The 14736-nt window shown below is 35.4% G+C and overlaps 1 protein-coding gene across 1 annotated transcript in view; it reads left to right on the forward strand.

The window, feature by feature from the left end:
- Nucleotides 1-14736, forward strand: part of ORC5 (origin recognition complex subunit 5) — an 85323-nt gene that overhangs the window by 39995 nt on the left and 30592 nt on the right. Inside the window, exons 10-12 of the mRNA XM_002926931.4 lie at nt 188-300; nt 1439-1486; nt 7645-7755. Of these exons, the coding sequence (XP_002926977.1) occupies nt 188-300; nt 1439-1486; nt 7645-7755 (272 nt within the window). The remainder of the gene's footprint in view (nt 1-187; nt 301-1438; nt 1487-7644; nt 7756-14736) is intronic.

Genomic DNA, 14736 nt, shown 5'->3' on the forward strand with positions numbered 1-14736 from the left:
TGATTAATAGTAATGTTCACCACCACTGCTGCTGCCCATTATAGTGGCACTTTAAGCTCAAGGAGTAGGTCATTTTTACCAGAGAACACCATATGGAAGTCAAAAGATCAGTGAGAAAAGAAAGAGAGATACTTAAAATCTAATGGTAGCCTATTAAATGCCTTCATAAAAGATTTTTGTTATGTAGGTCTCTCGGCATATACTCATGTGGAGCTTCCCTATTACTCTAAGTTTATTCTGATTGCTGCATACCTTGCTTCATACAATCCAGCAAGAACTGACAAGAGGTTCTTCCTTAAGGTAATAATTATTTCTTTTTACTTTGTTTTCGAAGATTCCGGAAATGTTTTAAAATTTCTCAACACCTATAAGTTTCTCAGGGGCAGATATTAGAATAAGAGATTGCTAAATGTACATTTAGGACTTACTCTTTAAGATTTTAAATTAAGGTCACAACCTGAATGGGGAAAGTAGGTAGCTTCACAGAAGAGTTCAGGTATACTTTAGGTAATAATTCTAGATTTAAAAAATATATAAATAATGTTTTGTGTAAAGTATGAGCGATGGTAATAATTTTAACGTTGGTAACTCCTTCATTGTTCTAAAGCTCCTACAGTAGTGCCATGCATTCCATACAGCATTATCTAGAACATTCAGAAGCCTCTTCTGCATGTACATTAGTTGGAGAAATCCCATTTTGGAATTCTTTTCTTTTTGGAAAAAAAATGCAATTTGATTCATTATTAAATATATTTGTAATGAATTTTTTTTTAAAGATTTTATTTATTTGACAGAGAGTGAGATAACGAGAGAGAGAACACAAGCAGGGGGATTGGGAGAGGGAGAAGCAGGCTTCCCCCTGGGCGGGGAGCCCAATGCAGGGCTCGATCCCGGGACCCCAGGCTCATGACCTGAGCTGAAGGCAGACACTCAACTGACTGAGCCACCCAGGCGCCCCTATTTGTAGTAAATTTTTATTTGTTGTTTTGCTTATCTCTCCCACTAGTCTTTGTTTTATGAAGGCAAGGACCACATCTGTTTTTTCTCCACCATTAAATCCCAAATGCTGAACCAAATGTTCTCAGTGTTTCTTAATGTGAATTGATACCCTGCCTTAAGGGATGAATAAAAACCCATTTATCTGTGGAAGTTTTGTTTTTATAGAAACAAATATGCTGTACTAAATCAATATAATAAGTTAATCTCTTAGGAAGTATCACTATTTTATTTTAACATCTTTCATACAGAAGTAATCTTGTATATAATTGAAGTCAAAGTCAAAGCAGCCTAAAAATATGTTGATATTTTAAGTGGCAATAAAATAAGAAAGCCTAAGATATGTAAATTAGTATTATATGTGCCATGTTTTAAATTATGTTTTCTGCTTTTGTGGCGTATCACCTTTTTTCTCCATCTTAATTATTTTCCTTAATTGCAGCATCATGGGAAAATCAAGAAAACCAACTTTCTAAAGAAACATGAAAAGGTATTTACCTTTTAATTTCTCTCTTGGGAAAAACTCATGAATTCAGGATACTGTAGAAAGTATATAAATGCATGCTTTTATTAGTTATTGGATATAAGAAGTTTTTATTGATAAGGTACCGTTATAACGTTGTAGTGGTATTTTGTTAAGTCGAATGTGGTGACGAAGACACATTCAAGTGAGCTGGTATTGGAGATAAAAGTGAGTTGACAAGTTCTTTTAGTGAATTCATAGACGAAAAAGATTACCGTGGAATTTTTAACTAAACACAGCTGGTTTTCCTCTTTTCCCCTTTGAAACCCTCACAAAAGTGACCCTGAAGAAATAAGAAAGGTGAATACATAGGGACTAAGTGGATGAGAGACCCGCACAACTTGGAACAGCATTGTAGGCAGATGCACAGATGACTAAATAGGCCAACAAGGCAGGCACCTAAGCCCAAAAGCAAGCAGATTTGACCTGGGGAGTCTGGAACATCTTAGAAATCAGAGGCCCTGAGCACATTCGAAGACAGGGTATAGGGCCACACTGAAATTGGCAGAGGAGCGTTTGGACTGCTCAGATACTTGTTCTGTTTTGTACATCGAAACCACTGCTGCCTTTCTTGACAAAAGATGAAGTCCTACCTGTTAACTTCGTAACATAGGAGCTGTGAGTCTTGTTTCTCAGTCCCATTCTTAAAAGAAGTTTTTCTCTAATGCCCTTCTGAAATGATAGTGTTTTCTCACGATTTTGAAGACATTGTTTTGCTGTCCCTGGCTTTATTGTTGCCCCTAAAAAATCCGCTATTTGTTATTCCTTTGTTGATATCTCTGTTTTTCTCTAGCTGCTTATAAGTTCTCTTCTCATTTTCCTTTAGTGTTTTTACTGTTTCACAACATGGTGGATCTGGAATTGAATTTTTTAATTGGGATTCATTTTGTTTCCTGAATTTGAATAACGATGCCTTTATTCAGTGCTGATGAATTAACTTTTCAAATATTAGCCTCTCCCTCATTGTAATATGTCTTCCTGAGACACTGATTAGACATAAGTCAGACCTTCCCACTCTGTTCTCTTCATCTCTTAAGTCTTCTCATTCTTTATTACCTTTGGTCTTTGTGTGCTTTTTTCTGGGTGATCTCTTCAGTTCTGTGTTCTTTCTCTCTGACTTTGTCTCTTCTGTTTACATCATCTTTATCATTCCAGTAATGTCATTTGTAATTTTTAGATGTTTCATTGGTTCATTTCAACTCTCATCACTTTTATATTTTTCCTAGTCCCATTTTTCTTTAACATAAAAATATTTTATGTTCTCTCTTATATTCTGGTATTAGAAGTCTTTGTTGATCTACGAATTCTCCATTTTCTGTTTTTGTTGGCTCATGCACATAATGCCTTGCTCCTGAACATTTCATTATTTTTAGTTGTTGCCTGAACTTCATCTTGGAATTTTTGAGGCCTGAGGTGTGTTCTTTTTGAAAGATTTTACGTTTACTTCTTGTGCAGGCACTTAAGAACACCAGTAACCTGTGATCATTTGAAATTCAGTTCTTAGCCTTGGAGGTTTTCAGACCACAGAGGTACTGTGAATTCTGCCCCCACATCAGTGTTAAGCCCTGTTTCTAATTGAAATTCTCGGGGAAGACATTTGTCCTCCCTTCACACAGCGTCAGAGTTTGTCAGGGAAATTTCCTTATCAGATCCATTTGCTTGGAGCGGAAAATTTTTTCTGGTATTGCCTCCTCACTGAGACATCTCTGATTAGGCTTTCCACTATAGGCAGATTATTGATTTTGTACCTTCTTTCTTATGTGTGTGCTTTGGGTAGTAAAGGATTGTTAGGAGGGAGTACTTATAGCTGGGGTGGTCAGGGAAGGATCTGTGGTAGGGCTTGCATATGAATGGGCACACAAGAATGGTGGTGACTGGGACGCCATGGTGGTTCAGTCTGTTAAGTGTCTGCCTTGGGCTCAGGTCATGATCTCAGGGTCCTGGGATCGAGCCCCCTGTCGGGTTCCCTGCTGAGCGGGGAGTCTGCTTCACTCCCCCCCACTCATGTTCTCTCTCACTCGCTCTTTCTCAAAAAAATCTAAAAAAAAAAAAAAAAAAAGTGGAACTGGATGTGCAAAGATGAGAGAGGGGGTATTCCACTGAACTGTAAAGTGAGTTTCAGAGAAAAGTCATGTGAGGCCAGGTTGTGGAGGAATTTTGTCACTCACCAGTTCCTTAAGGGAAGGAAGCCCATCTGTTCACCTCTGTGTCTCAGCACTTGGTGATATTTGTGGGTATTTACAAATGAATAGGTAGAATAAAAAAAATTGAAGAATGAACATAAGGCTAAGAATTTTAGTCCTGTTCTTTAGACAGAGAAAACCATTTAAGGATTTTGAGGTGGGAGATATATGAGTGCTGTATGAAGGTCAGTGAGGACTGTGACATCCTAGCACTCCCTGAGAAGGACAATCTTGACAGAGGGAACAATATGAGCCAAGACCTCGTAAGAATATCTCTAGTTGTAAAGGAACTGTAGTTCTTTTGAAGTGATTCTTACTGATTTGACCTTTATAGTAGCCTCTTTTGTCTTTGGTTCATGTTTTAAAATTTGAGCTTAACTGAAAGCTCCCTGCGTATACCTATTAGTTTATATTTTTGTTCCCTCTCTTCCTGAAATCTTGATTGAATGCTTATTTTATGCCAGGCACTCTGCTGGATGCTATGGAGAGTGGAGAACAAAATAGCCGTTATCTCTGCCTTCATGAAGCTCTCAATCTAATCAAGCCAGGACACATTAAAAAACAAACCACACGAATAATTATTTTAACAGTTGTTTTGACTGGAGGAGATTATGCTAAGTGAAATAAGTCAAGCAGAGAAAGACAATTATATGGTTTCACTCATTTATGGAACATAAGAAATAGCAGGAAGATCGGTAGGAGAAGGAAGGGAAGAATGAAGGGGAGGTAAACAGAAGGCAGAATGAACCATGAGAGACTATGGACTCTGGGAAACAAACTGAGGGTTTCAGAGGGGAGGGGGGTGGGGGATTGGGATAGGCTGGTGATGGGTGTTAAGGAGGGCACGTATTGCATGGAGCTCTGGGTGTTATATGCAAACAATGAATCATGGAACACTACATCAAAAACTAATGATGTGTTGTATGGTGACTAACATAACATAATAAATTAAACAAAACAAAAAAAACCAGTTGTTTTGAAAATACTATATACCTTCAGTTGTATAATTCTTTTTCTCTGTCCTCAGCTGACACTGATTTTTAAAGATTTTACTTTTAATTCAACTAATGCCTGTGTGTGATGTCAGATTATTTGCCCATCAGTTTATGAAGAAAAGCAGCAGTTTTCCCCGTCTTCACCCATAGTCTCATTCCCCTCTTCTCTGAATTGTTTCTAGTTTTAGTTTTTCTAGTATAAACGTCCATAACTAAGTTTCTGTCTCTATTTTTCTTGGTGTAACTTGACACCAAATTTGATGCCATTTAACTCCTCAAAAATTAGATTTGATTTCCTTTTTTGATCTATTCTTACAGGCCTTCATTCTCTTCAATGAGCTCTGTGGTGGAGTTAGCAGGCATTTCTCAGATTTTGCCTTCCCTTCTAGAAGGGAAGCCAGTTTGCATGTATAACACACAAAACCAGTTCAGTGAGGAAAGTAACTATCACATGCCTCACGTGCCTCTAGAACACTTTGGTTTTAAATTGGGTATGTGTTTTCTAACCAGAAAACTTGAAAAGTGAAAAATTTTCCATTCCAAGCAAATGGATTTGGTAAGGAAATTTCCCTGCCAAACTCTGACTTTGTGTGAAAGGAGGACAAAAGTCTTCCCTGAGAATTTCATCTGGAAACCAGGGCTTAACACTGATGTGGGGGCAGAATTCACAATACTTCTGTGGTAGAGGCAGAGGGAGAGAGAGAATCTCAGGCAAACTCTGCGCTAAGTGCAGAGCCCAACACGGGACTGGCTCTCATGACCCTGAGATCATGACCTGAGCTGAAATCAAGAGTCAAATGCTCAACCGACTGTGCCATCTAGGCACCCCGATGTTAACCACTATTCTTAAACTCACACAACTGACAAATGATTAGTAACAAATGATTAGTATCTAGAAATTTTTAGAAGACATATATAAACCAGTAAGAAAAAGGCAAAAATCCAATCGATATGTGGGTAAATGATATAAAAAGGAACCTGAATGTCTAACAAACCTGACGTGGTTATCAGCCTCATTCACTAGTGAGAAAAATGAATCTTTATTTTTATTTCTTTTTTTGACAAATGAAACTTAAACAACAGCTGTTATTTCATGTTCTTGGATTGGCAAAACTAAAAGAATCTGATGATTTTATTGGTGATAATGTAGAGGAATAAGAGCCTGCGTATTCTGTAGGTTAGCGATAATGAAGTTAATACGTGCATGTACTTTGTATTGGTCACGGTAAGCTGGGCTGGGCTGTAGCAAAAAATAAACCCCCCAAACTCTGAGTGGATTAACATAACAAAGATTTATATGTTACTCCTGACACAGTGTAGTATGGGTTGGGTGGCCCTCTTTTGTAGTGATGCCAAGTAAAACATGGTGATTTCTAAAGTGGCCACCAAAGGGTAAGAAGATTAAAGGATTAAAAGAAGATTAAAGGTTTGAAAGGCCAGGCTTGGAAGTAGGTGATGTCACATTCACCCCCAGTCATCTAATGGCTGGAGATAACTAGGAAATGTAGGCTTCCCTGTGCCCCAGACGAAGTGTTGGTGATCATACAGCATTGTCTCTGCCCTCTGCTTTCTACTTTAGTTTCTCAGTCCCACTTAGAGAAACTCACACATGTGCACAAGGAGAAATGTACAGGATGGCCCATCACAGGATAATTTGTGATGAATTATAGTGATGAATTTTTAGAAGTAGATAGTGAATTGTCATAAAGTGGAATTTGTAGAGTTGCTTAAAAATGGGACTTAGAAGCGTGTGTATCAATATGGATAAACCTCAAAAACATATTGAAGGAAAAAAGCAACTTAGTAGAGTGATATGTCCAAATTAATGTCATTTATATGAGATTAGATCTTGCAGATAGTGCTGTATATTGTTTATAAATACACCTATAGTAGCAGTATAAAAATTGTCATGAAAGTGGTAAAAACATCACATTCTGGATAGTGGTTCCTTTTGGGAGATAATGGAATGTGAGAGGGGTGTAAGGGAGCTTCAGTTTATCTGTAATGTGATCTAATGTTTTTTTTCCTTTGCACATATCACAAATTGGGTGCTGGGCACATTATTATTTAAATATCAGCCTCTATACTTTTCTATATGCTTGAAGTATTTAATGAGAAAGGATATAAAATTTAAGACCTGGAAAATGATTTCTAAACTATTTCTTAGATATAAGTAGCTGAGGTAAACACATACTTCACTTTTTAATTCTGTGTAGGCTTTTTTTTTACAGTCATTCTTTAAAGAAATAATTTTTCTTATGCATATAAATACAGATTTCCATTTATTTGCCATCAGTAATATAGATATTACATTCTAACAGTGCTACTAAAATTGTCTTAGAGTAGACCTTGAGCACTTCAGTTTTCTGATGACAAGAAATTGTACCATATGGCTTTGTACACAAATATGCACATTTTATGATCTTTCAGTTTTTAAGTTTACATTGTTTCAGGCTGACAGCTTATTCACAAATTATCAAATCTTTTATTAGTTTTCTAAACTAGCATTTACTATAACTGATCTTTTTAGAACTATTAATGGTGAACAAGTGTATTTTCCTGGTGGTGGCACAAAAAGGAATGAATAGTGAAAACTAAAGAGTAAGTTCTAGTTGAGGAGTTAGGACCCGGACCCTGGTTTTGGTTATGCACTATTTTGACAGATGACCTGGCTTACCATCTGGTTATAACAACAAAATAGGTGTGATGTTCAGGACTAAGAATGGATGACTTGTGAGTTGTTTATTTAATACCTGTTTATGCTAAGTCAGAAAATCTTGAAGAAAATGTTGAAAGATAAGTCTTTATATCAGCTAAGGTTTTAACGTAGAGAGTAGAAGTTAGAATTGTTAGGATCTTTGGGGTATATGTATATTGTTACTGGGAATTTGTGGTACAGAAGGTGAGTTCTGCTACAAGAAGAAAATCCGTGTTCTTTTTGTTACAGACGAGCAATCATCTTCTCGGACCAAAACCATTTCCACTAGACAGATTATTAGCAATATTATATAGTATCGTGGACAGTAGAGTTGCTCCAACAGCAAACATTTTTTCCCAGGTAAGCTTAATAATAGGTTCTTATCTGTCCTCTCTGTCTTTATGGAATTCTTCAGGTAGTATAGTTGGTATAGTTCCAGGCATTTAGATTTTTAGTTAGCATATGTTACTGTTTTAACTAAGCAATGAACAGTGTTCTTGGTAAGTACTTGAAAATTCCAAATATAGAATCTTTGAGTGTATCCCTGAATTTGCTTCTATTTACAGGTATAACTTGATGACAAAACCAACTTGATGTTTCCAGATGTTTTATTTTTTCAATAAAGGAATTTTTAAATTAAACAATTATAATTATCTTGCTGATTAAATAAGTGGTTTCATGATTAAATTGATGAATTATTATGTAGAACATAATGAACACAAAATTTTTAAAAATTTATTTGTAAGAAAGTAATCTGTAGTATCCTTATTGCTCATATATATGTCAACAGTATATTAAAAAAAATTTTTCCAGAATGATTAAGTTCTCAAAATTTTTCACTAGATGGCAGCAGTACCATAAAAATATGAAATACGACTTTTTTAAATAAAATAAAGTCATTAAGGGTATTTTTTTTAGTTCACATTTTAAGAAAAAATCTATTAAAAATACAGTCACAATAGATTTCTTAAATGGTCCAGAAAAACAGTTCTTAGCATATGGTATCAATGGGTAGATGATAAATCAGATGATGTGACTAGCAGTATTGAAAAGCACTTCAGATTTTACAATGAGCATTTTGTTCTCTGTATATGTTTTTAGGTTGAGAAATATATAAATAATAACATTTATGTTTAAATTTGCTGCAAATAAATTTAGTCCCTGAATATCGGATGTTTGACTTATAATCTAATGTATGGTGGTAAAGTTTTTTTTTTTTTTAGGATTTTATTTATTTATTTGAGAGAGAGAGCATGAGCAGGGGAGCAGGGTGGGTGGACAGAGGGAGAAGCAGACTCTATGCTGAGCAGAGAGCCCACCCTGGGGCTTGATCCCAGGACCCCTGGATCATGATCTGAGCTGAAGGCAGATGCTTAACCGACTGAGCCACTCAAGCACCCCTATATGATGCTAACTTTTAACTTTTCATTTAAAGAAGACTTTGAGAACCAAAAACAGATATGTTCTCAACGTTCTCAACATTGAAGTTAGATAATTTTTATGTAAGTCAGCATTTATAGAAAATTGTATCTACATTTATTGTGTTCTTGAAGAAAGGTAGTCTAGTTGGTTATTAAGCTATGTGAATAACTGCTTAGATAGGTAGATTGGCGGCCCTAATGCTGGTAACTTGAAAAATATAATTCAGCTTTAATCTGTATTATAGGGATTCTTTTTCCATTTTTTTTTAAATGAAAAAAATTTTTTAAATGATTTTTTTTAAGTCGTAGTGACTATTTTTTTTTTAAGATTTTATTTATTGATTTGTCAGAAAGAGAGAGAGGGAACACAAGCAGGGGGAGCAGCAGGCAAAGGGAGAAGCCAGCTCCCAGCTGAGCAAGGAGCCTGATGTGGGACTTGATCTGAGGACCCTGGGATCATGATCCGAGCCGAAGGCAGATGCTTAACTGACTGAGCCAGGTGTCCCTTTATTTATTTATTTATTTGTTTGTTTATTTTTTAAAGATTTTTATTTATTTGAGAGAGAGAGAGTGAGAATGAGAGCACCAGAGGGGAGAGGGTCAGAGGGAGAAGCAGGCTCCCTGATGAGCCGTGGGGAGCCCTATCTGGGGCTAGATCCCAGGACTCCAGGATCATGACCTGAGCTGAAGGCAGATGCTTAAGCCAACTGAACCACCCAGGCACCCCCTGAAATTAATTTGTAATCAGACTTCACATTTTGTTAAAAGCTTTCTGCATATAGTAGAGATTTTTTGTTTCGTTTTTGCTATTGCAATAACTATGGAACAGAAGGCAGCTTCCATTATCTTTATTAAAAGGAATTGAGCTTTAGAGAGGTTAAATGGTATTCCCAACATGACATGAGTAAATCATTGAGAACCAAAGCAGAGAAGTGAGGTAGAGAGTTAAGGAAGGCATTTGCATCACATGTGATTGTACTTCTCAAGTGCCCCAAAATTACCTTTGTGTGAAGGAGAGAGAGGGAAGGATAATAAATGTTTATTCCTTTTGGAAAGTTTGTAATTTATTCTGGGGGAATAAAACATATACATAAAAATAATGGTATAAGGCTGTAAATGGATGCTGGATAGTGCTGCTGAGAATTCTAGAGCAGAGAGAGAGCACTTCTGGATTGGGTAGGGTGAGAGAAAGACAGCTTCACAGAAAAGGTGAAAAGTGGAGCCAGGCTGTGGAGAATGAGTAGGAGTTTTGTTTCTTTAAGTATTTCTAGTTTATGTAAGTGATACCTGTTTATTATACAAAAAAAATGAGAAATTGGATAAATAAAAAGGAAAAGTAATAGATAAAGCTAACATCTTACTTCCAGTGGATAAAGTTAGTTAGAGATTTAAGAAGGGGAGATGATAGGAGTAAAGGGACGGGACTGGGAAAAAAACAAAATACATTTGTGAACTGTCGCCCCAATCTCGTTATCTCGTTGAGAGTGGATGGGGTGGTATCGTCATAGTGACAGTAGTTGTTGTCGCTGTGGTCCAGTACAAGTAGTAGTGCCATCACCGCACATCACACCTTGCTGTTGATGCCTTCCACATCGTACCTTATGTTGCTAGAGTGTTTTGCATTTATAAAGTTTGCTGCGTACTAGGTTAATCTTTAAAAAAGGAGAGGGAACTGAAGCTCAGTGCCTAAAAGATCTGCCCAAGGCCACACAGCAAATCACTGGCAGCAACCAGACTTGGATGCAGATTTTTCCCAGTAGCGGGTCTAGGTTTATAGGGATAGTCAGTCAAAACCAACAAGAGGTTGCTGATTTGGAGATTTACTAGCTGCTCTGAGGCTTTGGTTAGAGAAGAACAGTATCACCAGTCTGTGTTTTCAGCAGTGTCTGTAATGTAATTAAGAAACAACTTGGCCTAAATGCATCTTTATTTTTTAAATGAAGTTAAATTCTCTTCAACCTAACAGCCTTAATGAAGTTTTTGCTCTTTATTTCTTCTCACTAGCAGTAATCAAAATGATAATTTTATATATTTAAAACATGGCTTTAAATGAATTTGTTTGTGTTCATTTGATGATAAATCATTTAGGACTTGATCTCAGTGATTCCCATTTGGGATACAAAGGGTGAGAGAATACTGAGGGATAGATGCAACTAACCCTAAGGAATTGAGCTCTACTTTTGCTTGGTCAATAAAGTATCTAAGACAATCAAGAAGCATATATATATACTGTGTTTAAGAACAAAATGTGGCAGAACTCACATTCAGAGAAAGGGTGTTTCTCCCACAGGTTTTTTTTCCCCTTCCCACTGATTCCCAGTGACCGTTCCTATTTTTATCGTTTTATTCAGCCGTCAGACTTTACTCTTGACCATAGGATTGCAATTTCCTTAAGTTCACTTAATTTTTTAAGTGAAAGAAGGCTGCCCACATTTGTATTGGCAGTGCTTATTTGATAAGAACACTAGATGGTCCATATACACCCCAATGTTCATAGCAGCATTGTCCACAATAGCTAAATCGTGGAAGGAGCCGAGATGCCCTTCAACAGATGACTGGATTAAGAAGCTGTGGTTCATATATACAATGGAATATTACTCAGCTATCAGAAAGAACGAATTCACAACATTTGCTGCAACATGGACGGCACTGGAGGAGATAATGCTAAGTGAAATAAGTCAAGCAGAGAAAGACAATTATCATATGATTTCTCTCATCTATGGAACATAAGAGCTAGGATGATCGGTAGGGGAAGAAAGGGATAAAGAAAGGGGGGGTAATCAGAAGGGGGAATGAAACATGAGAGCCTATGGACTATGAGAAACAAACCGAGGGCCTCAGGGGTGGGGAATGGGATAGACCGGTGATGGGTAGTAAGGAGGGCACGTATTGCATGGTGCACTGGGTGTTATACGCAACTAATGAAGCATCGAACTTTACATCGGAATCCGGGGATGTACTGTATGGTGACTGACATAATATAATAAAAAATCATTTAAAAAAAATAAAATAAAAAAATAAAAAAAAGAAGAACACTAGGTGGTGATATTGCTGCATTCTAGTTATAAGAACCTAAGGAAACAGCTTTACTCCTTAAAGTCTTTCATGTTTAGAGAAAGCTGTTTGTTAAATGAACACATTGGTTTATTTGAACAAAAATACAATTGCCTGAATATGTTTAATGATATATACATGTATGTATGCACACATATGTACACGTTCATGAAAATGTAAATAAGATTGATAAAGAATTGTGTTGCATGAGTATTTTCCACCTGGAAGTAAAGTGTTTTCTATTGGCTGTTATGTGCCTATATGAGATGATAATGTATTATTTTTCTAATCATTTATTCCATATGCAACTGTTTTAAGGATTTATTTCATAGTTTCATAGTAATGTGCTGTTCTTTTAGTTTGAATTACCAGTTATATAATTATTTATTATTTTTTACATATAGCAAATTGATCAATTTTCACAATTGATCACAAAATTGTTCACAATTTTCTTGAAGTGCAATTTTATTTCCATTGCATTTTATTCAAATCTATTTAAATCTATTATGTAAAAAAGTTATAAAAATCGTAGCTTAAGGATCTTTAAAGTTGTTAAAATTCCAATTGAGAATAATGATCAAATTCATAATAGTATTAGTAGCAGTATTGTATTGTGGTTGGTATTCTTCTGAATTTATTCTTTATTAGGTTTTAGATAAAATTCTATTCATTAATTTTTTAGTCTCATAAGTAGGTAAAAGAATATTAGCATATTTAATTTTTTATGTTAGATTAATGCCCAGATTTATCAAATTGAAATATGATTTTTAAATTTTTCTGAGACTTTTAAGATAAGTTTACTCTTATCCAATTTAATATAATCTTGTAGTCAAGATCATGGCTCTTTTTAAAAATTGTCAGTCACATAAAACAAATGTAGTTCTTTTTTTTTTTTTTAAAGATTTTTATTATTTATTTGACAGAGATAGAGACAGCCAGCGAGAGAGGGAACACAAGCAGGGGGAGTGGGAGAGGAAGAAGCAGGCTCACAGTGGAGGAGCCTGTGTGGGGCTCGATCCCATAATGCTGGGATCACGCCCTCAGCCGAAGGCAGACGCTCAACCGCTGTGCCATCCAGGCGCCCCAAAACAAATGTAGTTCTTATAATATATGTGTATGAACTTTGTGAATGGCAAAACATTAATTCTTGTGTTTTCATTTTTTTTTTCCTGTCTGTGGCTAGAATGGGTAAACTATACCATTTACATGCAGGAAGTAGTAAAGTTTAGAGGTATTACGTTCAAATTTTAATTTGATCAGATATATTATTGAAGACCATTTATCATCTTTAAAAGAAATACTGTTGAATTGCCCTTTTTTTTGAATGGATCAAATGCATTTTTTTATTATTATTATATTTTTTTATTATATTTAGTCACCATACAGTACATCCCTGGTTTTTGATGTAAAGTTCGATGATTCATTAGTTGCGTATAACACCCAGTGCACCATGCAATACGTGCCCTCCTTACTACCCATCACCAGCCTATCCCATTCCCCCACCCCTGTCCCTGCTGATGCCCTCAGTTTGTTTCTCAGAGTCCATAGTCTCTCATGCTTCATTCCCCCTTCTGATTACCCCCCTTTCTTTATCCCTTTCTTCCCCTACCGATCTTCCTAGTTCTTATGTTCCATAGATGAGAGAAACCATATGATAATTGTCTTTCTCTGCTTGACTTACTTCACTTAGCATTATCTCCTCCAGTGCCATCCATGTTGTGGCAAATGTTGAGAAATCGTTCTTTTTGATAGCTGAGTAATATTCCATTGTATAAATGGACCACTTGCCCTTTTTTTTTAAAGCGTATTAAAACCAGGTTATGCTTTTTTATTCTATCATTTTTTTTCCTTGAAGAAAAATGATAATTTTTTTGGAAATTTTTGCATGATCTATTTCATCCTTTTGATATTTCTTGATCTTCTCTTACTCATCCTTGCCACTTCCTCCATAGTCTTATATTTCGGTGAAGATAGTAGGAATAATTCTTTAAGATTGTAGTCATGTATATTATTTTAAAATATTAAGCCATATTGCTTTATCTTTTCTCGAGGATAAACTTGCTGAAGAGTTTATTTCTAAAATTACTGGTAGAGGTTTCTAAAGTGACTTTTAAAGGGAAAATTGTCTTTAAAAAATTAAGGACATTTAATTACACATATATTACGTACTGACATTGATCTTATTTGATCAGTTAGCATTTTGAAGAATTATTTTTGAAGATAGTTCACTGTAATTACAGTTTAGAAGTTTTAAAATGATATAATTGTTATATCCTGTATAAGAATTGCAGTCTAAATTAATATCAAGAAGTAGCTGAAAGATAAGGAGCATACATTGTTCCTTTAAAAAATAGTTCTATGTACCATATAGACAAGTTGAATTTTTTCAGTAATTAATATCTAATTTCTGAATGGCTTTCTGTTTAGTTGTGCATAATTTAATAAGGAAAATTAAAATGTTCTCATAAATTTATTTTAATTTTTAATAGTTAAAGAATTTTTTTGAGCAAAGTATAATGTACAGATATAGTTTTTTCAAAAATATACATTTCCATTTCTGCTTTCTCTGCTTTTGGACTCACATCATGATACCATATACATAATGGAATATATTTGGACTATATTTGTTATATCTGTTTAATTTTTTGGTCATAAATCAACTTGCTCTTTCCCCATAAAGGTTGCATTAATTGTAGTAGCATTTAGATAACTTAAGCTTTCTGCTGATTTAATTGTTGGTTTATAAGCTATACAGGGTATATTTAAACTAATAATTGTGATATTTTCCAAATCATCATCAGTCAGAATGCAGAATGATAATGTATTTTATCTGTGAGAGCTTTTTGAAGCAGTTACTTCATCTCTA

This window comes from Ailuropoda melanoleuca, chromosome 1 (genome assembly GCF_002007445.2).
Source record: "Ailuropoda melanoleuca isolate Jingjing chromosome 1, ASM200744v2, whole genome shotgun sequence".
Classification (NCBI taxonomy): Eukaryota; Metazoa; Chordata; class Mammalia; order Carnivora; family Ursidae; genus Ailuropoda; species Ailuropoda melanoleuca.